This window comes from Balaenoptera musculus, chromosome 12 (genome assembly GCF_009873245.2).
Source record: "Balaenoptera musculus isolate JJ_BM4_2016_0621 chromosome 12, mBalMus1.pri.v3, whole genome shotgun sequence".
In the NCBI taxonomy this organism is placed as follows: domain Eukaryota; kingdom Metazoa; phylum Chordata; class Mammalia; order Artiodactyla; family Balaenopteridae; genus Balaenoptera; species Balaenoptera musculus.
The window spans coordinates 85,030,805-85,054,684 of NC_045796.1; the positions used below are offsets into that span (position 1 = coordinate 85,030,805).

At 43.5% G+C, this 23,880-nt stretch overlaps 1 protein-coding gene across 1 annotated transcript in view; it reads left to right on the forward strand.

The window, feature by feature from the left end:
- Positions 1-1,741: 1,741 nt before the first annotated feature.
- The window catches only part of LMBRD1 (LMBR1 domain containing 1), a 120,387-nt gene continuing 98,248 nt past the window's right edge, over positions 1,742-23,880 (forward strand). The window contains exons 1-3 of the mRNA XM_036871758.1: positions 1,742-1,996; positions 9,781-9,957; positions 17,369-17,429. Of these exons, the coding sequence (XP_036727653.1) occupies positions 1,925-1,996; positions 9,781-9,957; positions 17,369-17,429 (310 nt within the window). The 5' untranslated portion in view covers positions 1,742-1,924. The remainder of the gene's footprint in view (positions 1,997-9,780; positions 9,958-17,368; positions 17,430-23,880) is intronic.

Genomic DNA, 23,880 nt, shown 5'->3' on the forward strand with positions numbered 1-23,880 from the left:
TTCGAATGAAGTTAAAGACAACTAAGTGCTACTAGAGCCATCTTCTGGAAAAAACTGAACAAATCTTTTGGCCAACCTAGTACATCAGCTATTAAAAATGGTTCATTCTAGTCTTGAAAAAAAATCACCAACTTCACATAAAATTTAAAGTGGTAGGGAGATTATGATCTTTAATTCTTTAACTCCCCTCCTAACCATAAATTCTCCTTCACATACAGAGTTAAAAAGGGATGGAAGAGGAGTTTAAATTCTTGGCCCTTCAGCCAAATAAAATAGTAGTAAATGGACTGGAGGGGTAGAAGAGAAATTGAAGAGATTTCTTCTCTGAGAATTGGTGCTGGTCTATGAATTCCCACCTCTAACTCCAAGAAGTGATGTGTGTGTGGAAGGCAGAGGTGACATGTTGCCATCTAATCCCTAGCCTAGTAAGGGAGGCCTCAAGGGAGCTACTTGGGAAATCTGACATATGGTCCTTGCATCTGAGAGAGGGCTGGTACCCAACTCAGGCATGGGAGAACTTCAGCCGACTCTGGATTTCGGCTGACTCCCTCTGGGATATCCAAGAAGGGCTGATAGCATTAATATTAGAACTAGGACAAGGTAGCTACATTGGGAATGGCCTGCGCCCTCAAAGGTTATTGGCGCAAGCCATACGGATCATGTGGTGTACAGGGGATTTGGGTGGTGTTGGAGAAGGGGGAAAACTGGCCTGCCGTTGTCTTAAATCTCTCCTCCAAGCCAGCGGGCCTTCAGGAGAGGATTAGGAGACCTTAGCAGGAAGAGGCAGAAGTTTAAGTGACCACAGTATGCCCTGCAGAAGGTGAGGGAATTCTAAGTGGCTAGCTGGAGGAGAGATGTCTCTATTCACTTTGAGGAAACTATAGGAGAGAGGCCTCCCCAGAGGTGAATGGCCCACAGGAGAAAAAGTCACATTCAAACACTCGCAAGTTCAGGGAGCAGGAAACCACCTTGGATGGTACAATTCACAGTAAAACTCTCTTCTCGATTTTCTTCTTCCCTCCTCATTTTGCCCTTCCCTTCAGTACGATTCTAGCCCGAAACAGGTCGGGGGTAACATAACCACATAATGCATTGTCAAGAGATGTGGGGTTCATCCATAAAGTTGTGCTGTGACTACAAATACGTTTGTTCAGTTCAGTGGTTTAACAATGTACCCACGCTCCATGGACCCAGGCAAGCCATCCCGGAACCATTCCGTGGGCTTCACTATGGGCCTATGGCGGTACCTTGCTCACTTATTTATGCACATCACGAGAAGCTGCGATTTCATTCTGATATGTTCACAAAGTCAAGTACCTTTAGGGTATAAAGTCATCATGGAAATTTACAGGCATGTAGAGATCTAAATATAAAGGCCATAACATCACATGATAAGGCAGCGTCCAGCCCAGCAGCTACTCAGGCTGGGCCCCGGTGCCAGCAAATCAGAAGGACATTTGGGCAGCTGGGAAACGTTCCCTTCATAGTCCGCCATGCCTGCTACCTGGGGAGGACTTCTGCCTTGGACATTAGGGAGCCTCTTTCTTTACAGCGGCAGTGGAAGCCCCCAAGGCGGCCGAGCTCTGCAGAAACAACAGCTGCAGCGCGCGTGGGCTCCTAGCTTTTCCGGTTCAGCAGCCAGGACCTAATTAAGTATTCCACAGGGGTGACGTGGCCGGGAGACCACGCCCCTTCAGAGCCCCGCCCCGCAGCCGGCAGCGCGTGACGTCACGGCGTCCCGGACGCGCCCCGCCCCCGGCCGCTCGTCGCCAGGGGCCGCTCGCGGGCCCGGTCTCCTAGGCAACCAGGCGCTCCGCCCCTCCGCCCCTTTAACCTTTAGGGTGCGCGGGGCCGCGTCCTGCGCTCGCTCCCTTCTCCCCTCCCCTCCCCCCCTTCGCCGGGGCTGTCCCGGCCGGAAGCGAAGATGGCGGCGGCGGCGGGCGCGGCGTCAGCCGAGCTGGTGATCGGCTGGTGCATCTTCGGCCTCCTGCTCCTGGTAGGGGAGACGCTTGGAGTTCCCCAGGGCCTGGACGGGGGAGGGGGCAGCCCCGCCGTTGGCCTCCGGGGCCGGGACCCTCCTCGCCCCGCCCCGCCCGCTCCTGCGGGGGCTGCGGGGGCCCTGGGCGGGGGCGGGGCCGCGGGGAGGGGCGCGCCGGCCCCTCGTTGCCCGCGCGGGGTGGTCCCCCCGGCTGCTGGCTGCGTCCTGACCCGGAAGCCGCGCGGGCGCACCTGGGTATGGGGTCCGGGGAGAGGAGGGGCCCTGGGAGCCGGGAGCGCCCGCCTGCGCGAGTCCCGTGGGCGCCACGTCGTCGCCCCGTGGGGGGGGTTCTCTGCCCCTCTGAGTGGTCCACCTTGCCCCTTCTCTTAGGACGGGGGGTCTGCAGCCTTCTCTCCCCATTGTGCGACCCTGCCTTGGTGACGTGCGGTGTTCGTTCTGACGCCGGGTGTCGCGTTCCTTCCCGGTCTCTGCTGGGCGAAAACCTGTGCAGGGCGGAGCTGGGCCCCGGTCACTGCCAGTGTCAGGGTCTGTGTACCCACCTGTCTGACTTCAGGTGCCTCCTTCCCAGCTTCCTGGTTCCTTCTTCTCCAGTGAGCAGAACGTGGGCCTTAATGGGCCAAATGGCCTAGGTTGTACTTCCCTAACCCATATTAAAACGCTTTTATGTGGGAATTCAGTTTATTTCTCTTCGTACCCTTCCCCAGTCTCACTCTTCCCTCGTGGTCTCCAGCCCATCCTGTCGTTGCTTCAACAGGACAACTATCCGCCCCAAAGTATTTTGCCACTTTGCATTAGGAAAACAACAAAATCAAACCAAAAAACTGTTTACTTCACTTGTTGAAATCAAGACTTGTCTCATTTTACTTTACTTTCTTGATTCCACTACCGTGTCTGCAACCTCTGTGTTATAGTCTGTTTTTCCAGTAGGTGTTGCAGCGGAAACTACCCTCCCCTCCAAAGTGCGAAAACTTGAAAAGGCTTCTCTTGTTGCCTTTACTCCTCGCCCGGAAAGTAATAATGCCTTTACCCTGGAACACACTTTATTCTGCTTGGAGAAAAGTGGAAACCGTGAAGGTTGGCTGTGGTTTCCAAAGCCTGTACTTGGAGAGTTCACTGGCTTTTCCATACCCTCGTATTCACTTGACTTTGTAGGGGAGCAAAATTTGGCGCCCCAAAGTGGCTCTCTGGCTTGATGGTTAGTTCAGGCTGATTATATGTAAGAAACGGAAGACTCGGGAAATCTTTCTTTTTTACCTCTGTCTTAGCTGCTGGGAGAATTTAGGTAAGGGACTTGTTCCCCAAATAGAGTCATCACCTGAGATGTCTGCAGAGGATGTGGGCTAGGCGTGATGGTGGTGGTGGTACTCCGCTGGGCCTAGAGATCCGAGTCCCTCTGTCCTGTTGTCTCTGCCTGGCCCAGCAAAAGTGTATTTGCCAACCTTTTGCTTTCTGTCTGCATGTGAATTGCCTTCCTCCCTGTTGAAGTCCCAAACCACCCCCGCCCCAGGATCCTCTGTCTACAGCTGAAAGTGGTATTTAAGGTGAGGGCTTTGGCCATTTTGGCGAGTTTTCTTGGGTATCTCCCCTGTATACATGTTCTCAAGCGTTTGTTTGATTTTCTCCTGTTGATCTATCTCATGTCAATTTAATTGTTAGACCAGTCAGAAGAACTGAAGAACGAAAGGTACATTTCTTCCTCCCTGACAGAGGAAAACAAAGGAGCATGTAACCTGTATCAAAGTCCAGGGGGGAATCTCTTGGCAGTTATCAGTGAAAAACATGTAAGGTACAGCAGTTGTGCTGTAAATTGTAGGAGGATGCAAACGAAACATAATGTGGCCTTTAGGAGGGCCTGAAGATAGGTGGGAAAACAAAAATCCTTGTAACAGGTTATTTTAAGTACTGAAAACCAAAGTATGGTTTTATGAATTAAATAGGACTTCAGAGAATAGAGAACAATATTGGGAGAAAGTGGAATTGAGGCAGACTTTTGATAGATAATGAAGGGAAGGCATTTAAGTTGGTGATACTACAGTGGGAACAAGATAAAATGAGAAGGGAATTAAAGGTCTGAAATTAGATGTTGGAATAGAAAGAAATTAGTAATGAGGGCCATTGTTTAATTTTGTGCAAGTCTCTTTAGTTCCTGGATTATTAGAAGAGAGCTGAATTCTCATGTCTGCTTCTGCATTCAGCCTTTTCAGAGATTATTTTGGTTGAAGTATATGAAGTTTTAGTGATACGTAGTTGGAAGCAGAGTATCTTTTAGGTCATTGTGGACCTTGTTCTGTAATACTACACCCAAACTCAGTTAAGTAGAAGCTTCTTAATATGAAATATGGATTCTGAAACCCTATCAATGAACTTTTGTTCAGTTGTATTAAAGTCCACGTTGTACTTTGAATGGATCTTTCCCCATGCGTGGTTTTATAATGTGATGCATTTGATCATTTAGAAAATACTGGTTCACTGAGTTATGCAGATCTTCCAAATGTGGATACCTTTCATTATATAAATCAAAATATCCCATTCATCAGTATCACGACTGATCTTGTCAGAAGAAATGTCTCAGAAATAAGTATTGAGAATTGTCAAGCTCACAGTCGTGGATACAGGTTTTCCAAAATTCTGGTTTTCATTTGAAAGCTTGAATTTTATCACTGGTAACAAATACTCTCAGTTGTTTTTCTTGAACTGATCGGCTTCCTTTGTTCATTTAGACAAAATCTGCCAAATATCCAAGTCTGAATAACCATAGTTAGTCACTTGTGCTTTCAAGTGAAAACGATGTTTCTTGGAAATAGTGCCTAGTTTGGCTTTTGACTCTTAAATACTGAGGTGCCTTTCCTGGGGACAGCCAGCCATCGCAGGTTGAGTACATACTTCCAGTATGCGTTTCCCCAAGGAGTATTAAAAGAGTCAAGTGTTGACGTTTAATAAAGTTAACATTTACTGCTTTGTCAATTATAGTTTTAAGTTAAATAGTCTTTAAAAAAATTTTTTTTTCCCCCTTCTGTGAGTGTGGTGTGGTGTGGTGGTAAAGAATAAGATTACTAATGGCACGTTTGGTGCCATTGTCTTGATTCATGCTTAAATCGCCAGCAGTTTTCCCCACCATGGCTTTTGCACCATCAGTGCATATATCAACATAGTGACAAAGGCGGATGACGGCTTAGTATTATTATGGGGTTAGTTTCTATTTGCAAATCCCCAGAAAGGGTTGTGGGGCTGCCAGGGGTCTGGGGACTTAACACTTTGAGAACTGCTGCCGGTGGTCTTCTAAAGAATTAGAACTCTGAGATTGACTACTTTCGTAACCTTGGGCAAACAGGATGGACTTCGTTTTCTTCTGCCACATAAGGAAAGGTGAGACTTGGCTCCTCCAAAGCCTATAATCTAACTGTCTACGTTTACTGTATCAATCTGAGCTCCTCTACCTAACCCCTCCCCCTGCAAGATGCTCAGTAATTTGGTTTACACCATCTCTCAAGTTGCAGTTCCCGTTACTGTACAAGATTGAGTCTCCGTTTCTGTAAAGCAGGTTTACTCTTGTTAGTCCAAGTGAGGGGATCATCTGGGAACTTGTTAGAAATACAAAATGTAAGACCCCAGCCCCACCAAATCAGAATCTGCAGTTCGACAAGATCCCAGGCGGTATGTGTGTGTGTTCATTTAACAAAAGTTTATCTGTTCTCATGCCTGCCTCTGCCCAGGTGCTTCTCCACCTTGACTGCTCATTAAAGCCACCTGGGGAGTATTAAAAGCCCTAATGCCCTGACAGGTTAAATCACAATCTCTTGGGAGGGGTTGGGGACTGCTCTAAACCTTTCCTTATAATTGTTAGCAAAATTATGTATTGGTTTCTTTTATGAAATCTTCTAAGATGTTATTTCGTATGACATTTAATAATAATTGGTGCTGTTTGTGGCGCTGTGCTAAACTCTTCTTTCAATTTTTATAACCTGCTATGAAAGAAGTATTCTTATTTCTATCTTACAGTTGAGGACATTTGGTTTATTTTATAATGTACAAGCTTGCTCTGCTCGCCGCATGACAGGCCAGTGAACCCGAGACGAGGGCAAGGAATACGACTTTACTCGGAAAGCCGGCAGACCGAGAAGGTGGCAGACTAGTGTCTCTGAAAAACCATCTTATCGGGGTCTGGATGCCAGTTTCTTTTACAGAATCAGAGAGGGAGTGGCCTTGAGGAAGTAAAGTAAAAGGGCCATCAGTCTTGCAAAACACTTCCTGGAATGACCAGCCTCGGAGAGGGGATGTGTTAGTTTCTTCTTTCTTGCAGCCATTCACAGGTGGGCGGGTTCCCTGAGGCAGGCCATTAGGTATGGTTATAATAACAAAAGCAACGAAAAGAAAAGGTTAAAGTCAAAGAAACAGATCCAACTTGGAGTCCGATTTAGCTCTTCCCTGTTACCGATTTAACCTGTAAACGACTGTTTGGGGTTCTGTTTTAAAACTGTAAAGGGATCTTGAGACCAAAAAGTTTGGGAACCTCTGGCTTAACTATTTTGCCTGCGTTGCCCTTTCCCTGCCTGTTATTGGCAAACTCCTTTCTTTGCAGTAATACCTGTCACGCTGAACTTTGTAAAAGTGCAGATCTCCTTGAAGTCCAACAAAAAGTTTATTGAGCACTTTGTGTCAGGTACTGCTAAGGATAGAAAGAAAAGGCTCATCTTCCAGTGACCTCCAAGATAATTGGGGAATGTTTTAAATATCTGTCAATTAATTTAGAAACAAACCCATTAAATATTAATATGAGTAACATTTTATGAAAGAATATTTTCCAGAACAAAAAGAAATTAGTAAGTTGTTAAGCCGGAATTTGAATGAAGCTCTTCTTTCTCTCTCCCTTTCTTTCTTCCTTTCTTTCTTTCTCTCTCTCTTTCTCTCTCTCTCACCCTCCCTCCCTTCCTTCCTTTCTTTCTTTTTCTTTCTCTCTCTCTCTCTCCCCCCTTCCTTCCTCCCTCCCTCCCTCTCCTTCTTTCTTTCTTTCTTTCTCCCTTCGAAGCTTTCTTTCTTTCTTTCTCTTTCTCTCTTCCTTCCTTCCTTTCTTTCTTTCTCTCCCTCTCTCCCTCCCTCCCTCTCACTCTGTCTTTCTTTCTCTCCCTTCCTTCCTTCCTCCCTCCCTTCCTTCCTTTCTTTCTTTCTCTCTCTCTCTCCCCCACTTCCTTCCTCCCTCCCTCCCTCCCTCTCTCTCCTTCTTTCTTTCTTTCTCCCTTCGAAGCTTGCTTGCTTGCTTTCTTTCTCTCTCTTCCTTCCTTCCTTTCTTTCTTTCTCTCCCTCTCTCCCTCTCTCCCTCCTTCCCTCCCTTCCTCCCTTCCTTCCTTCTTTCCTTCCTCCCTCCCTCCCTCCCTCTCTCCCTCTCTCCCTCTCTCCCTCTCTCTGTCTTTCTTTCTCCCTTCCTTCCTTCCTTCCTCCCTCCCTCCCTCTCTCCCTCTCTCCCTCCCTCTCTCCCTCTCTCCCTCTCTCTCTTTCTTTCTCCCTTCCTTCCTTCCTTCCTCCCTCCCTCCCTCCCTTCCTTTCTTCCTTCCTTCCTTCCTTCCTTCCTTCCTTCCTTCCTTCCTTCCTTCCTTCCTTCCTTCCTTTCCTCCTTTGTTTCTTTCTCTCCAACAACCATGTTCCCAGGAGCACATTTTCCTTTTCACCTTATTTTTTCCTGCTATTCTGATACCAACTGAAATGTTAATAATGTAAAGGAATTACATGCAACAATTTGGATGGATTTCAGATTCATTATGCTAAGTGAAAGAAGCCAGACTCAAAAGACATACTATATAAGGACATGATGACATTCTAGCAAAAGCAGAAGGTATGGGGACAGATAACAGATAGTGGTTGTCGAGGGCTGGGGAGTAGAGAGACGGGTTAACTCTGGAGGCGCATAGGGGATTTTTCTGCGGTGATGGAACTGTTCTTAGATCTTGACTGTGGTTGGAGAATTTGGAAACTGAAACTAGTTAGGTGGTGCTTAGGTTAGTTAGGTGGTGCTTAGTTCAGTTCTGGCTCCTGAACTAGAAGGGAAGTTACATGAAAAACTGGGTTCGCCTGTTGATGGGTGTTGAACCAAAAGACACAACCACGCCACAGAGCAGGAGTAGGGAGAACACCGGGGATCTTTCCCAAAGCAGTGTCTCCTCAGCAGCAAGACTGGGGAAGCTTTAAGCTAAGGGTGTGTGCATGTTCCTGAAGGGGCTTGAGCGGAGGAATAGAATTGGGGCACAGGTCCACAGAGCTAGCTTTAATTGATTGAAGTCACTAGGGTCAGAAAAGGTCAACATCATCACCCCTTAGGTTCCAGTTGGTCTAGTGGTTGAGCGCCCGAGGCGGGGTTAAATTCTGCAGAACAGATCAAGAGAGTGCTTCAGGCTAATCTTTACCACCATTGAAACAGAATTGGGAGTTTACAACTGATTTATTATCTTTACTGTTGGTACTTCTCTCGCCTGATAAGTCTTTTGTTCCTTTTTAACGTCTTTAATTACTGAGACCCATTCAAGGATGTGCGCTGTGGCCAGGCTTAGATCACTAAATGGCTTGGGCCAAGAGTGGCTTCTCTTATGTCAGGAAGGCCATGCCTGGTTCTCTGTCTCTAGGGAATCCCTGCCCTATCTGCTTATAGTGAAAGTTAAATCTGTTGAAAAGCATGGAATGCCAAAACCAAGCTTGTGTCCCAGGGCTTTGATAGAGCTTAGTTAAAACCCTGGTTTTCAGGCTCGCCTCAGATTGGAATCCTCAGGCACTGGAAGTGCCGATGCCTGGAGGAGCCTCACTCGCTGATTGAAGTGGTTTGCGGGGTGGGTGTGCAGGTATGTAAGTTTTTACCCAGGGGATTCTAACACAGCCAGGGCGGAGGATCCCTGATTCAGGATCTGTCTGCTTCCCCTAGGATTAGGGCGGATGTTCTCGAAGCGTAGTCCTTGGACCAGCAGCAGCCTCACCTGGGAACTTGTGACAAACGCAGGTTTTCTGGACCTTCTCCAGACCTGTTGGATGGGGAACTCTGTGCTTTAGCAGCCCTCCAGGGGATTCTGATGCTGGAATCTGAAGTTAGAGGATTGCGAGAGTACAGTCCTATACCCTCTGTTAGTCTCTAGGAAGATGTTGACGACTATTGAGAGTACCTGGTGGAGATGTCAACCTCAGTACCTCTGAGTGTGCTTTTTCCCTGAAGAGTTCCTTGCAATGCACGGGCATCCATTTTCAGTGTTCACTTTTCTTCGTTTAATGCCCTTTGAAATGTGAATTATAGTATCATGTGTCAATTGCATGGTGATTATTGGCAGTTAATCTTTAGTTGAATGGTACTCTTGAACTGTAATAATGGGACAGAAGTTAATTTCAGTTCAAGTGGTATTCTGTGATGCTTCAGCAGTAAGAATAGGATAGAACAACTTCTAGTTATGTCTTCCATCTATAGGGAAAAGTATTCAAAGCTAGTTAGAACTGTAATGTTGTGTGAAACCATGAATGGTTATACTGTGTTCAGTGAGGAAATATGTAACTGAGCACTGTTATTGATAACTTTTGCTTGTTTTTTTTGGTGTCTTGGCACCCAAGTGAAGTTGTACTGCTTTCATGAACTCGGCTTTGAAAGTTATAAATCTTGAATAAGTTTATAAAGGGGTAGTGGATGTTGCTTGCACATCCGGAAAAATCACTACTTGACATAATGTTTCCCATTGGGAACTTCCAAACACAGACTAAAATCAGTTTTAGAGAATACATAGGGCAGTAACAAAACATTTCTTTCTGTTCTATTTCAGGCTATTTTGGCATTCTGCTGGGTATATGTTCGTAAATATCAAAGTCAGCGGGAAAGTGAAGTTGTCTCCACCATAACAGCGATCTTTTCTCTGGCGATTGCTCTTATCACATCAGCACTTCTACCAGTGGATATATTTTTGGTTTCCTACATGAAAAACCAAAATGGTACATTTAAGGTAATTATCATCATACTATGGGAATTTTTTCCTTTCTTTTCATATTCTTGGCAATTAAGTATTTACTGAAATGTTTAGCAGTGCAGTGTATGTTGTGTTTTATTGTCGTCTCTGGGAATAAGCGAGAATGGAAATGCACATAGAGGCCGAGTATGTGACAACTACATGGAACAGACTGTTCGCTGACTTACAACCATCCAAGTGTGAAGAATGCATTTTGTTAATCGGAAAATGTGCTAAGTAATCCTAATAGGGTTGTTTTTGTGCCTCTTGCACCTCCCTTGAAGTCTGTTTGACTTGATCTGCATCAATGCAGTACATGATAATTTAGAAAGGATTTTGTTAGTGGCAGATTAGGGTCTTCATCTCTATGTCATATTGAGTACTCTGAGTCACTGTGATGTAGGCTGTGGATTATCAGACCTGAGTTCTAATCTTGATTCTCACTGTCTAACTTGTGTCTTTGGCCAAACTGAACTTTTCTGGACTTCAAGTTCCTCATTTTTAAAATGCATGGTGTTGGACTGGAAAATTTCTGAGTTCCTTTTCAATTATGCAAGTTACTTTTACATTTCTTATTAGTGTAACCTTCTATGAGGCAGGAACTGTGTCTTGTTTGTTTCTGTATGCCCAGTGTCTGACAAGCAGTAGGTACTTAAATATTTGAATGAAATATTATTTCAGTTATCTCAATAATGCATGGTTCCAAAGTAAGTTCCTGAATTGGGCCAACTGGGCTGAAATTGATAATTTTTTGTAGTTAGGTTTGGATAGATTCTGATTGCTGTGAAAACTACAGTTATTTTCTGTAGGTCAGTCATTCATTTAGCGAGTATCAATTGACCACTTAGTATGTGCCGAACACTGTACAGAGATAGTAACTAACGTTTGTTGAGTATTTACTATGTGTCAGACCCTTTCCTAAATGGTTTACATGTCTTCACGCCATTAATGTCCCAACCACCCTATGAGGTAGATAGTGTTATCCATGTTTTTATGGGCAGGAAGCCAGGGTTCAGAGAGGTGACGTGACGCATCTCAGGCCTTGGGGTTTGTAAGTGCTGTTTGCTGGGATTTGAAGCTCTGCAGTCCAGCTCCGAAGCTCTTTGCTCACTGGGATCTGGATCTGTACCTCTGTCTATATCTATCCATCTGATACAGTGGAAGTAGTGTTATCCCTTGTATAACTGTTGTTTGAGTAGGAGATTTTTTAAGTTTTAAATTTAGAATATTTGATTTGTTTAGATTTTGTGGGATTATGTTTTCATCTTGAAATTTCTAAAGTAAATATTTTCATGAAATTATGAGCTTCCCCTTAGATGATGTAGTTGTTCTGGAACCATGCTTACTTTAGTAGTCACTTTCTGGGTACTAGTTTTTTGTTTTACTTTTGTTTTTTTTAATCCGTGAGATTGCATTTATACTTGTTTAAACAAGACTTCAGGAATTCACCCACCTAAAGAAGCAAAAGTATTACCCATAAAAACTTAGGGCATTTATTTTATTAATAATATGCCCCAAAAGAGAAGAAAATGTATAACTATAGTTAATGTGCTTATTTTATGGTTGTTAAATCTGAATGTGCACCAATAATTAGAAGGGAAAAATTCCATGTTAGTGTTTTTTTTCCCCCAATTAAAAAAAAAATGTTTTCTTTCATTATTGAGGGATTATTTATTCAGCAATTGTATGTTCTTTTTTTTTTCCTACTGTTCATTTACTTAGTTGTCTCTGTTTAGTTCTGTTTGTTTTTAGCTAACTCAGCTTAATGTATCAGTTTTTTTTCCCAATACTTTGATGCCTTTCTTGATATTTTAAACATCCTTTGTTTCCCTTTCTGCCTTTTTCCGGGAGGGCTGGATGGGAGACTAGTGAAATTCATAAGAGTTGTCATTTGGAGCTGGCATGTGCTAACACTCAAAGGAGAACTGAAAAGACTTTCAAAGGACACTTTCCCAGTAAACCGTAGAGAGTATTTTCTCCAAACTGTTATTAATGAATTCTCTTGAGGTGCTTAGTGAAAGACAAGAGTGAGTATTTAAGAATTAGTTTTCAGACTTCATGCCGCAGCTGTAAATTTAGCTGTCTTCGGGTAGAAGTGTCCACACTGTCTTTAATCTCTTCCGTCCTTATTAGTCAGGATGAATGTGCAAGTTGACGTTGTTTTCCATGATACATTATGTTGTATCCTAAGTTTTGCAATGTGCATTTCTTATTCCTAAATGAATATAAGTATCGTCTAACCTTCTCCATTTCCACCTCAAATGTTGAAGCCTCTAAACCGATTAGGGACCTGCTTATAAGGTGTAATTGTTTGGAAACTCGAGATATCAAGGACTGCTAACATTTGGCTTAGGAACTGAGGGTGCCGGACAGGCGGTCAACACACTTTCTCTGTTTTATCTTATTTGCCTTCCTAGCTGTTTCTGCCTTCTTTTGGCCAAGGGTATATTGTAATAATGTCTGAACTGTTTCCATTCACCTTTTTTTAAACACATGGCACTATGAATAATTTCAGCCATATCATTTCTTTGTTTCTAGTTTTTGTGAAATAATTAACTTTATAGATTAAAGAAAAAAAAAAAACCTTAAAGTATAGCCGAAGTGTTCTATTATAGTGTCTAGTTGACCAATAACTTTAGCTAGTGATATACACAAAGTATAGCAATCAAAGAAATCAGAAATGGCCACTAACGTGAGCAAATATTCTTTTTTTTATACAGTGTGTAAAATTAAAATAAAATCAGTAGTTAAGGTATGGCATCGCAACATTTGTTTTGGTGGCTAAAATGTTCATCTCCTCCTTCCCTCCATCAATGATTAGTCTCTCTATGGCCCATAATTATGAGATGTCTGGGTTGAACTCTACTACTGCCTCATTCCTACTCTCAGATGCTGGTAATTTTATCTTAGAGCTCTGTACTCGTCACTACACCTTAAGTATGTTCACGCACTTCATCTTTACTGAGTGTGTAATGTGCACCTGACAGAGACGTGGATGCTAGAGGTTAACGATCACAGCCGTGAGGCCGCTGCTCTCAGGGAGCTCACGTTCTGTGAGAGCAGACCAGCAGGCAGCAGCCAAGAGGCTAGCTTCCTAGTACTCCCTGCTGTGAGGATGCGGAACAGAGGGACGGGAGGGTCCGCCCGGCGGGGGGGGGGCGGGGGGCGTTGAGGCCGGAGAATGGCTGAGGAGGACCGGGCTGCCGGCGGTCCTGCAGGTGAGAACCGAGCAAGGGCCGCCTCGGGAGAAGCCGCGGCAGGTGCAGGGGCCCTCAGGCAGACGTGCTTTCGGCCCGTTTGGCTGAGGTGTGGCACTGGGGGCCGTGCTTTGGTACGAGCTGAGATGAAGAGGAAGGTGGGGACAGATTGTTTGTGACTCTTAGGCCATGTTAATGGGTTTAGATTTTCTTCCAAGGGCAGTGGGAAGTTAGAGAAGGTAAAAAATAAAGGTGGTGTGGATTAGAGGGGTACTAGTGGAGAAAAGTGATTAAAACTGGTATGGATTTTGGAGCTAGAACTGCTGGGATTGGCTGATGGATTAGATATGGGGGTGGAAGGAAAATGAAAACCAGAGATTAACGAAGCACTGAAGCCTAGTACACCTTCGAGAAATAGGGCAGCCTGGGGGAATAATTAGACCTGTGTGTGCACACGGGCAAATGAGGGATGTAGAAAAAGAGCTGTATTTTGGACAAGTTACCTTCAAGGTGCCTATCATACGTATTCAAGTGCGGCGCCGAGCAGGGAGTTGAAGCTCCAGGGAAACCCTAGGGTTGGAGAGGGGTATCTGGAAGTCATCAGCACGTGGATGGTATTTAGAGCTATGCACTGTCCGGCAGCTGGGGAGACCGAGTGGTCAGAGAGGGCTTGGCATGCGCCATGGATTCGAGAGCTGCGTTAGTTACGTGGAGGCCGGCCCAGGGGGAGGGGCTGCAGCCTGGGAGGTGGGAAGGAAAACGACAGAGGGGCCTCTCGGGAGGAGAACGTGTTTCAGGAAGCGTGGTGCTGAGAGGTGGAGGGCGAGAGGGAGGGGAGTGACCGCGGCTTTGGTGAGGAGCCGTTTCCGCGGAGCCGCGGGGCAGCTAGGTGGGAGCGGCTGAGTGTGCGCCGGAAGGTGAGGGAGCAGGGGCAGGGGATGCCCACAGCGTTTCAGGAAGCTCTGTCCTCCAGGGCAGTAGGAGGTCGGGCGGCGTGTGCTTATCTGTGGTGGTGGCGTGTCCTTTCATGGAAGCTACTAGAGCGTGTGCGCTTTAGGGTTCAGTAGAGCGGGAGAGGTGTCTGGGAGGAGAGAAGGGGTATCGCCGCAGGTGCAGTGTCCTTGCGAAGGCAGAGGGGTGGGGACCCAAAGGGAAAGGGTTGGCTGTAAATAGCGCGGGCGCTCGGCAGAAGGAAGGGCTGGCACTCGAGTACAGATGGCGGTCGGTTCTAGATTTGGGAGTGAATTGAGTAGCTCTTTTTTGTCCTCAGGTTATTTGAGAGACCTGTAAGTCAGTGCTTGTCAACCATTGGCTTCTGTGCTGGGTGACCCTTATGAGGGCTGCCCTGTGCATTGCAGGTGTTTAGCAGGTCCTGGCCTCCACCACTCGATGCCGCTAGCGTACAGAGCCCGCCGCCACCCTCCAGCGTCTCCAGGACATTGCCAGGTGTCCATGGGGGACGGAGTCACCCCTGCGTGAGAACCATTGGTCTAAGGTGAGGTTATCTGGTAAAATTAAGGAGAGTCAAGTGTGGTTTGGGGTTGGACCGAGCATTTCGGAAAGTCATCTTGAAGAATGGGAGAGGGAGTTTTACATACACGAACCGCTCCCTCTTTGTTCTGTGGACTTTATATCCTTTTCCTTTCTTCTAAAATGTTCTTCTTTCGTATTCTTTACTTAGTATTAGTTCTTGTTTGTCCCACATTCCTTTGGGTCTTCTGAAGTTCCTTTTGGTCTCTACTTTGGGAGGCAGTAGCTTGTGGAATGTATCAAGGGTACAGCATTTCTCAAAATGCAGAAGAAGGAAGTTTCATAAACTAAGCTCTTTTGACAGTACATCAGATACCTTGGAGGCAAGACTGTATATAAAAGCCAAATACACAAATAGTACTTGAGTGATGTTGTATATTTTACACATATTTTTGCTTTAAAATAGTAACAGTAATGCTCTCTAACTGCCACAAGATTTGGTTAAAGTAAAGAACGTTGGAGGGTAAAAGATACTAAACTTCAATGAACCTTTGGCTTTAATTACCTTCAGACTTTCTACATTTAATCTTTTTCTGAGGTTGGAGTCTTCTTCAATTTTGAAGTTTAACTTTTATGTGATTCTCAAAGGGTACGTTAATACCTCGTGGGGTTGTCTTGGAAATTGGTAAGGAGCTTGAGTAAGGATAGATGTAATTATCCTCTGTTTCAAAAAATCTTCAAGTTTGAAAAATCTTTTAAAATGTCTGTTTTGATGTTTAAACAATCACTAAAGAAACACAGCTTTTGGGAGTAGAAGCTTCGGTTGTGTGTATATTCATTTGGATACTTGAGTCGTTGATGAAGAAATTTCCAGTCATTGGCGAGAATTCTCCCCAGTGCTTTTCCAGTCCTGTGTGGGAAGCACTGCTTAACGTTCTTTCCATTTTTCTGTAGTATATGTGCAGCGTTTCTTTCGTTACATTTTTTAGACAAAGATTGTGTATGTTGTTAAAACTATTGGTTGCAACTTGTTCTGTTTACCCGCACTCAAAAGTACTTTATGGATATCCATATACGCCTGTATGTTTTGCAGATGACTTTTAGAATCAGCATGGCAAAACACTCTACCCACTATTGGGATTTTGATAGGCAATATATAGTTTTTATAGATTAATTTGGAGGGATTTGGTATTTACAGTCTTTTCATGTGGGAACGTGTGACTTTTCATTTATTTGGATCTTTTTTATATTCTGTATATAGTTAACATAATTTTAAAATTGAGGCCATTAAGTTTTTCTTTTTTAAAAAAATTTATTTGTTTTTTATTTATTTTTGGCTGCGTTGGGTCTTCGTTCCTGTGTGCAGGCTTTCTCTAGTTGTAGCGAGCGGGGGCCGCTCTTCGTTGCAGTGCACGGGCCTCTCATTGCGGTGGCTTCTCTTGTTGCGGAGCACGGGCTCTAGGCGCGCGGGCTTCAGTATTTGTTGCGCATGGGCTCAGTAGTTGTGGCTCACGGGCTGTAGAGTGCAGGCTCAGTAATTCTGGTGCTCCGCGGCATGTGGGATCTTCCTGGACCAGAGATCAAACCCTCGTCCCCTGCATTGGCAGGCGGACTCTTAACCACTGCACCACCAGGGAAGTCCTCTTAAGTTTTTCATAGTCTTAATTGCTATTGGAAAAATGCTATTTTTATTGTGCGCCGTGTGTCAGGGTTTGCATTTGTAGTGCTAAATTTGGGGTTTCCACATTTTTGTTCTGTTAAGCATTTGTCAATTAGAAATTCATAGATATTCATTGCTAGAGGTGCTTGTAGGTGAAAAAGGAAAAAAAAGAAAAACCTAAATTATTTTAGGAGAGTTAAATGTTTCCACTCTTTGTTAAGAGACCTTGTAAGTGGGATGTTGATACTAGCTTGAGCTCTTAAAGTATTGATAGAACAAAATTGACCTGGCTACTAATTTGAGCCTTGGTGCTTAATCGCAATGACCAGTCACATTGGCGCTCCAGGCTTAATTTTCATATGCATACAATTAGGATAGTCAAAAAGACTTGCTATTATACCCCAGTTCTATTTTGTTAATGTATAGATGTTTTTATTTGAAAAGATTAATTAGAATTAATTTTCTAAGTTAAAGTACTAAATTTAAATGACTAATTTAAAGAAAATGTGGGTTGAATGCGAAGAAGTTTATATTGACTGTTCTTTTAGGTATTTTAAAATACCTTGTTTCTAAAATACAAATCATACCTGTCGCTCTGCACAAAGCTGCATCACTGTCTTCCGTTGCCTTTAGGACAGAGGCCAGAATACCGAGCGTGACTCACGGTCCCTCAAACCTAATGCCTTTCCCTCCCTCACTCCACCTGCTTTCTCTCCCCTTTCCAAAAGCTCTAGTGAATCTATAGTTTGCTTCCTGCAGGTTTTTCAGAGTCTCCATGTATGTTGCTTCATTCTCTTCCCTCCTTCCCACTGTGTTATTCTGGCCCCAGTTTCGTGGCCCTGGCCCGTAGCTGCCTCTGCTTCACGTGCTTCCCCAGGACCATGTCGTCACGTCAGCTCAGCATTCACCTGCTGAAATTGCCTGTTTACTTGTCTGTCTGTCACTTCTTGAGGGGACAGACCATACCTGTCAGAGTCGATGATACATTTATAAGTGATATCCAATCATATTAAAATTTAAGTATAATTGTTAAGCAAATGGCTGTTTCATTAATATTTCTATTGTTTCCTTTTGATCCTAGGACTGGGCCAACGCTAATGTCAGCAGACGGATCGAGGACACCGTATTGTACGGTTACTACAGTAAGTATATTTCCGTTTCATTGCCTGTCTGGGCTGCTCGCCAAAATGTAGAATAAAGCTACATATAGACTTTTTTTTTTTAATTGGAGTATAGTTGCTTTACAATGTTGTGTTAGTTTCTGCTGTACAGCAAAGTGAATCAGCTATATGTAGACATATGTCCCCTCTTTTTTGGATTTCCTTCCCATTTAGGTCACCACAGGGCATTGAGTAGAGTTCCCTGTGCTATACAGTAGGTTCTCATTAGTTATCTGTTGTATACATTTTATTGTGTATGTGTCAATCCCATTCTCCCAGTTCATCCCAAGCCCCCTTTCCCGCCTTGGAATCCATACGTTTGTTCTCTACTTCTGTGTCTCTATTTCTGCTTTGCAAATAGGTTCATCTGTTCCATTTTTCTAGATTCCACATATATGTGTTAATGTACGATATTTGTTTTTCTCTTTCTGACTTACTTCACTCTGTATGACAGTCTCTAGGTCCATCCACATCTCTACAAATGACCCTATTTTGTTCCTTTTTTATGGCTGAGTAATATTCCATTATATATACATACCACATCTTCTTTATCCATTCATCTGTCGATGGGCGTTTAGGTTGCTACCATGGCTATTGTAAATAGTGCTGCAGTGAACATTGGGGTGCATGTATCCTTCGGAATTATGGTTTTCTCTGGGTATATGCCCAATAGTGGGATTGCTGGGTCATAATGTAGTTCTATTTTTAGTTTTTTAAGGAACCTCCATACTGTTCTCTGTAGTGGCTGTACCAGTTTATGTTCCCACAGTGTAGGAGGGTTCCCTTTTCTCCACACCCTCTCCAACATTTTTTTTAAAAATTTTTATTTATTTATTTATTTATTTATTTATGGCTGTGTTGGGTCTTCGTTTCCGTGCGAGGGCTTTCTCTAGTTGCGGCAAGCGGGGGCCACTCTTCATCGCGGTGCACGGGCCTCTCACTGTCGCGGCCTCTCTTGTTGCGGAGCACAGGCTCCAGACGCGCAGGCTCAGTAGTTGTGGCTCACGGGCCCAGTTGCTCCGCGGCATGTGGGATCTTCCCAGACCAGGGCTCGAACCCGTGTCCCCTGCATTGGCAGGCAGATTCTCAACCACTGCGCCACCAGGGAAGCCCTCCAGCATTTATTGTTTGTAGATTTTTTGATGATGGTCATTCTGACTGGTGTGCAGTGGTATGTCGTTGTAGTTTTGATTTGCATTTCTCTAATAATTAGTGAAGTTGAGCATCTCTTCATGTGCCTCTTGGTCATTTGTATGTCTTCTTTGGAGAAATGTCTGTTTAGGTCTTCCACCCATTTTTGGATTGGGTTGTTTGTTTTTTTGATATTGAGCTGCATGAGCTGTTTGTATATTTGGGAGGTTAATCCCTTGTCAGTTGCTTCGTTTGCAAATGTTTTCTCGCATTCTGAGGGTTGTCTTTTTGTCTTGTTTATGGCTTCCTTTTAATTCTGATATCACATTTGAGATGACTGTTTCAGCACCATGAATAAGTAGTGTAGAACTCATCTGGTCACCTGAAACTTCCGTTACATACTTTGTTTCACTTAGGTTCACTTTCAACCCTTCTTTGTAGAGGTTCAGTCAAGTTCCCTTAAATCTCCACTCTCTTCCTCTGATACCATTGTTTGGTAACTTTTGTTACCACTTTCCCACTTGCACTCTTGATTTTGAAAATCTCAGTTTTCTAGAAATTTCTTCTAAGTATTGGCACTAGTACAGTGTACTGTCTGGGAGTTTGCAGCATCAGCCAGTTTAACCTGGGGGTCATGGTGGATTGGTGTGTTTTGTACTTTACAGAACCGATTAATCCAGGGGTGGTGGTGGATTGGCCCCTCCTTCCCTCCTTTCCTCTCTCTTCCTTCCCTAGTGTTGGATTAGAGAAGCTATTTATAATAGCCACCTAAATGTTTTCGAAATTGTCTCTTTGAATACATATGACTCGTGCTTCTATAAAAATGTGTAAGTGCTGAGTTAGGAAAGGGATGTCTTTTTTTTTTTTTTCCAGCAATGAATCAAGAGGTTGAATAAAATTTCAGTAGGACACTGAAAAAAAAATCTATAGAAGTTTCTGTTGATGGGGTAAGTTTTTCAGGGGTTTCATTGGATTTTAACTTAGCTGCTTTGGCTCTAACTTTTGTCTCTTCTCCTGATGTGAAATCTACAGGACCTATGAAATTCCATTTCTTTGGTATAGATTTCAGAAATATTTTTATGGTATTTTAATATAGAATTTATTATTTCTAATGAATAAATTTAATATATATCATAAAATCTAGATTTGACCTGTTAAGTTAAAACTTTTGAAATGGTGGTATATTAAGCAGAATACAAACTTATTGGCAGGATATAAATCACTTCTTCAAAAACAGTTTTGTGAGGTGGGGCCTGTCTCCTATGTAACACTACAGTGTATTTATGCTGTAGAACGTGTGACAAGATAAGCCAGCTTTTATCTTAGTGCAGTCCAGGTTTATGAACCGTATCTTATCAATGAACCTAGAGGCTAGTGGATTGATCCATTGTAACCAAGGTTACAGAGACTTCTACACTGGAATGTTAATTCAGCAGTCTTTCCAGTTGGTTTCATAGAGAGAATTAAGCTTACAGGAAGTGATCTGTGATTATTTTTCTTAATCCTCCCAAGGATAGTGTGTTTCTAGTATCATTTTAAATGCATGGGAGAAAATTAATCATTATAAACAAGATGACTTAGGGATTTAGGGTTTGGTCCTCTGTATAACTTGGGTTGTAGTGAGAAATAATAACTGCCTTGGGATAGGATAGTTGAGTCACTGATCTAGGGAAGAAATCTGCATGAGAAGCCAAATTATGAATAGAAGATTTCTTGATGACCACGGAATTGAAGCAAGAAGATTTAATTCAATAATATTAGTGGTTGTTGTCATAAAGTTAGTTACATCCGTTTTAGCTACGGCGGGTGGGCCTTTGGGTTTAACTCAGATCATGCCCTACAGCTAGGAGCCGTAGCCTCTGAGGTGGTCATTGTCCTCCAGCCCAGCCGTTTCCCAGAAATGCTGGGTGTTATCTGATTACATATTACATCTCCAATTCTGCATGCTGAGGACTAAGCAGACTCCAGAGAATCCGGAGCACGATTTTTATCCGTTCCCTTCTGTGAGGTTCTGTAGTTCATCTAGTCTCTCCTAACATATCAACACATTTTCGTTGTCTGACCTTCCCAGGCACTGTGCAGGGCTTTCATATTCAACACTTTCTTTGATCTTCATGAACGTCGTTTTGTGGAGGTATTTTCTACATTTTACAGGTGACGAAATTGGACCTAGAGATGTTAAAGATCACCTTGTTAGTGAGTGATGTAGCCCAGAGTGGATATTATTTCCTAAGCTGGAGCTGCTTACCGTGAAGTCAGCTGCCTTTTAATAAATTGTTCTGGGAATGTTTGCTACCTCTGGGAATGCTTAGCCAGCCCTGAACCCCTGGGGCCGCTTCAGACATCATCTCGAGACCTTTTAAATAGTACGGAATGTAGATTACATCCGCAGAGATTCTGATTTACTTTGGCATTCAGTTAATATCACCACTATTCTTATCAGAGAAGTGCTTATGCATTGGAAGGATGTAAGACTCAGGGTGCTGGATTCAAGTTTTCCAAAAATTCCGGTTTTCTCTTGAGACCTCAGTTTTTATCATTAGTAACGAATACTGTTACTTATTTTCTTTAAAGTGACTGACAGACTCACTTTATTCATTTTTGAGAGAATCTGCCTAATACTCCAGTCTGGATAGCTATAGTTTTTCTGTCCGTGTTCTTTCAAGTGAAAATGATATTCTTTGAAAAAAAGTGCCTAGTATAGCTCACAACTGAAATAGCACAGGTGCTTCTCACAAGTACACTGTATGTGTACGTCCCCAAACACAGAACACTAAAAAGACGTGCACTCAAGGGTGGACATCTCAGAATTATTTCTTCTTAGAGGGACTTTGCTGAATAAAAGTGCCCCCCCCCCGCTGGTGTGCGCTTGGAGGGTGAAGAGTATAGTAACTGCTAGTGGAAAGGGAAACAGCATCTTAACATTGTCATGAAAATAATTTCACATTGCGGATACCCTGCAAGGACCTTGCTGATCCTAAGGTCTCAAAACGACATTTTTAAGAAACTTCTGTTACGTTAATGGAACTTTGGGTGTTTCTTCTGGAAAGTTTGTGGAAGTGAGGCCTACCCACTGGATATCCCCAGCTGTTGATCGGTTATTACCAGTCTTCATTAACTGAAGCTGCCTACAAAGGTACAGTTTCCTGGAGCTCGTGGAAGGCTGAGAGGGTAGAGTTTGTTTCTGCCCCTTTGCCCGGTACTCATGGGGACCCTGCACGCAGGAGGAGACTTCCTTATCTGAGGATGTTGTGCCCACCCCAGAAACACTAAGGACTTGTTCTTTTTTCTCGTTCTGAAAGTTTTTGTTTGTTTCTTCATCTGTGTCTTCAAATTTCTTTGATATTTTCTTTGAAAAAGCATCTCTTGTCTGATGTTCTGGCTCTCAGTTCTGTTTTAATCTCATATTTGGACCTCTTATGAAATCTTTTATCTCTTCTGTATATGCTTAGCCTTTTATCTGAGCTCTATTTTTTTTTTTAAATTTTATTTATTTATTTATTTATTTATTCATGGCTGTGCTGGGTCTTCGTTTCTGTGCGAGGGCTTTCTCCAGTTGCGGCAAGTGGGGGCCACTCTTCATCACGGTGCGCGGGCCTCTCACTATCGCGGCCTCTCGTTGCGGAGCACAGGCTCCAGACGCGCAGGCTCAGCAGTTGTGGCTCACGGCATAGTCGCTTCGCGGCATGTGGGATCTTCCCAGACCAGGGCCCGAACCCGTGTCCCCCGCATTGGCAGGCAGATTCTCAACCACTGCGCCACCAGGGAAGCCCCCGAGCTTTATTTTTGATTTCGAATTTATTTTTATCTTTAAATTCTTTCCTTTTATTTATTGTAATCTATTGTAAATGTTTATTCTGTTTTCTCTGACTATTCTTGAAATTTTTAGTTTTAATTCTTTCACCATCTACTTTAATTTCTTTTAAGTGAATTTTCCTTTTATTTAATCATTTTTCCTAACCCTTGTTTTGATTTTGTAGTGAGTGCAGGGGTTGTAGAGATGGGGAGCGCCCAAACCAAGAGCAGGGATTGTTCAAGGCTGTCGTGCTGGCTTGTCTGTAGTTGTCCTGTCACTTTCTTCCAGAGACCCTTTCTCCTCTTGATGCTGATTTTTCGGGCTGTCATTTTTTCGTCTACATATAAATTGAGTCATATACTATGTATTGTTTTCTGTTTGGCCTCTTCAGTGCTCAGCATTACATTTGAGACTTATCGGTGTTGTTGTGGGTAACAGTACTTTGTCAATTCTCATTACTGTGTAATATTCCATTGTAACAGCATACCATCGTTTATCCATCCTCGTATTGATGATCAGTTGGGTTGTTCAACTTTTGGCTATTTCAAATACTGCTGCTGTGAGGCTCTTGTATATATGTGTGTGGTGTGTGTATGTGTCTACGTATGCATATAGATAGACACATACACATATATATATATATATATATACACTGCATTGTTTTCCATCGTATGGATACTCTTTTTCAAATAATCCCAGATAATTAGATATTTAGTACGTTGTTAACTTTTTGCTGTTAAGCAATTCTATAGTGAAAATAGAAGACTTTGCCAAAGTGTGTGCATATTTAGATGAGTTACGTTATGGAACTGAGGAAGGATAAGATGGACCAAGAAGGTTTCAAGCTCCTCTTTCTATGCCAGGCATTTTAGAGCACCTAAGAGAGTTTTTAGGAAGTTTCTCCTCACTCCCTATTGGTTAATTGCTGAAAAATTGTACAGTCATTTTGAAGTTAGTATCTAATTTGTGAAGAGTGCCGTGGGACCTTGAGGTCAGCTTAACTTCCCTCTGACTTCTCCACCTGTGAGATGATACTGGAGTAGTGCCTCTTCGTCGTAGCAGGGGTGTGAGAAGTGTTAGTGCTGAGTAGGTGTTACTGCCGGGCAGACCTCTCTCGAACTTCATGTCCCTGTGTCCAGTGGTCCATCTGTCAATTTCTACCAAGAAGTTAACATCTCAAACTTAACGTTTCTAGAACAGCTGATGCTCAGTCTGTTATACTCTGTAAAGTTCCTGGTTTCAGTGAAGGGCAACTGGAAGAATAGAGTTGCTCAGGCCAGAAACCTTGGAGTCATCCTTGACTCTGCTTTTTCACACTGTATCACGTGTGGCAGTACATTCTCTTGTGTTTGACTTTCAGAATTTATCCATAATCTGGGAGTTCCCTGGTGGCCTGGTGGTTAGGATTTTGGGCTTTCACCGCTGTGGCCCCGGGTTCGATCCCTGGTTGGGGAACTGAGATCCTGCAAGCCATGCAGCATGGCAAAACAAAAACAAAAACAAAAT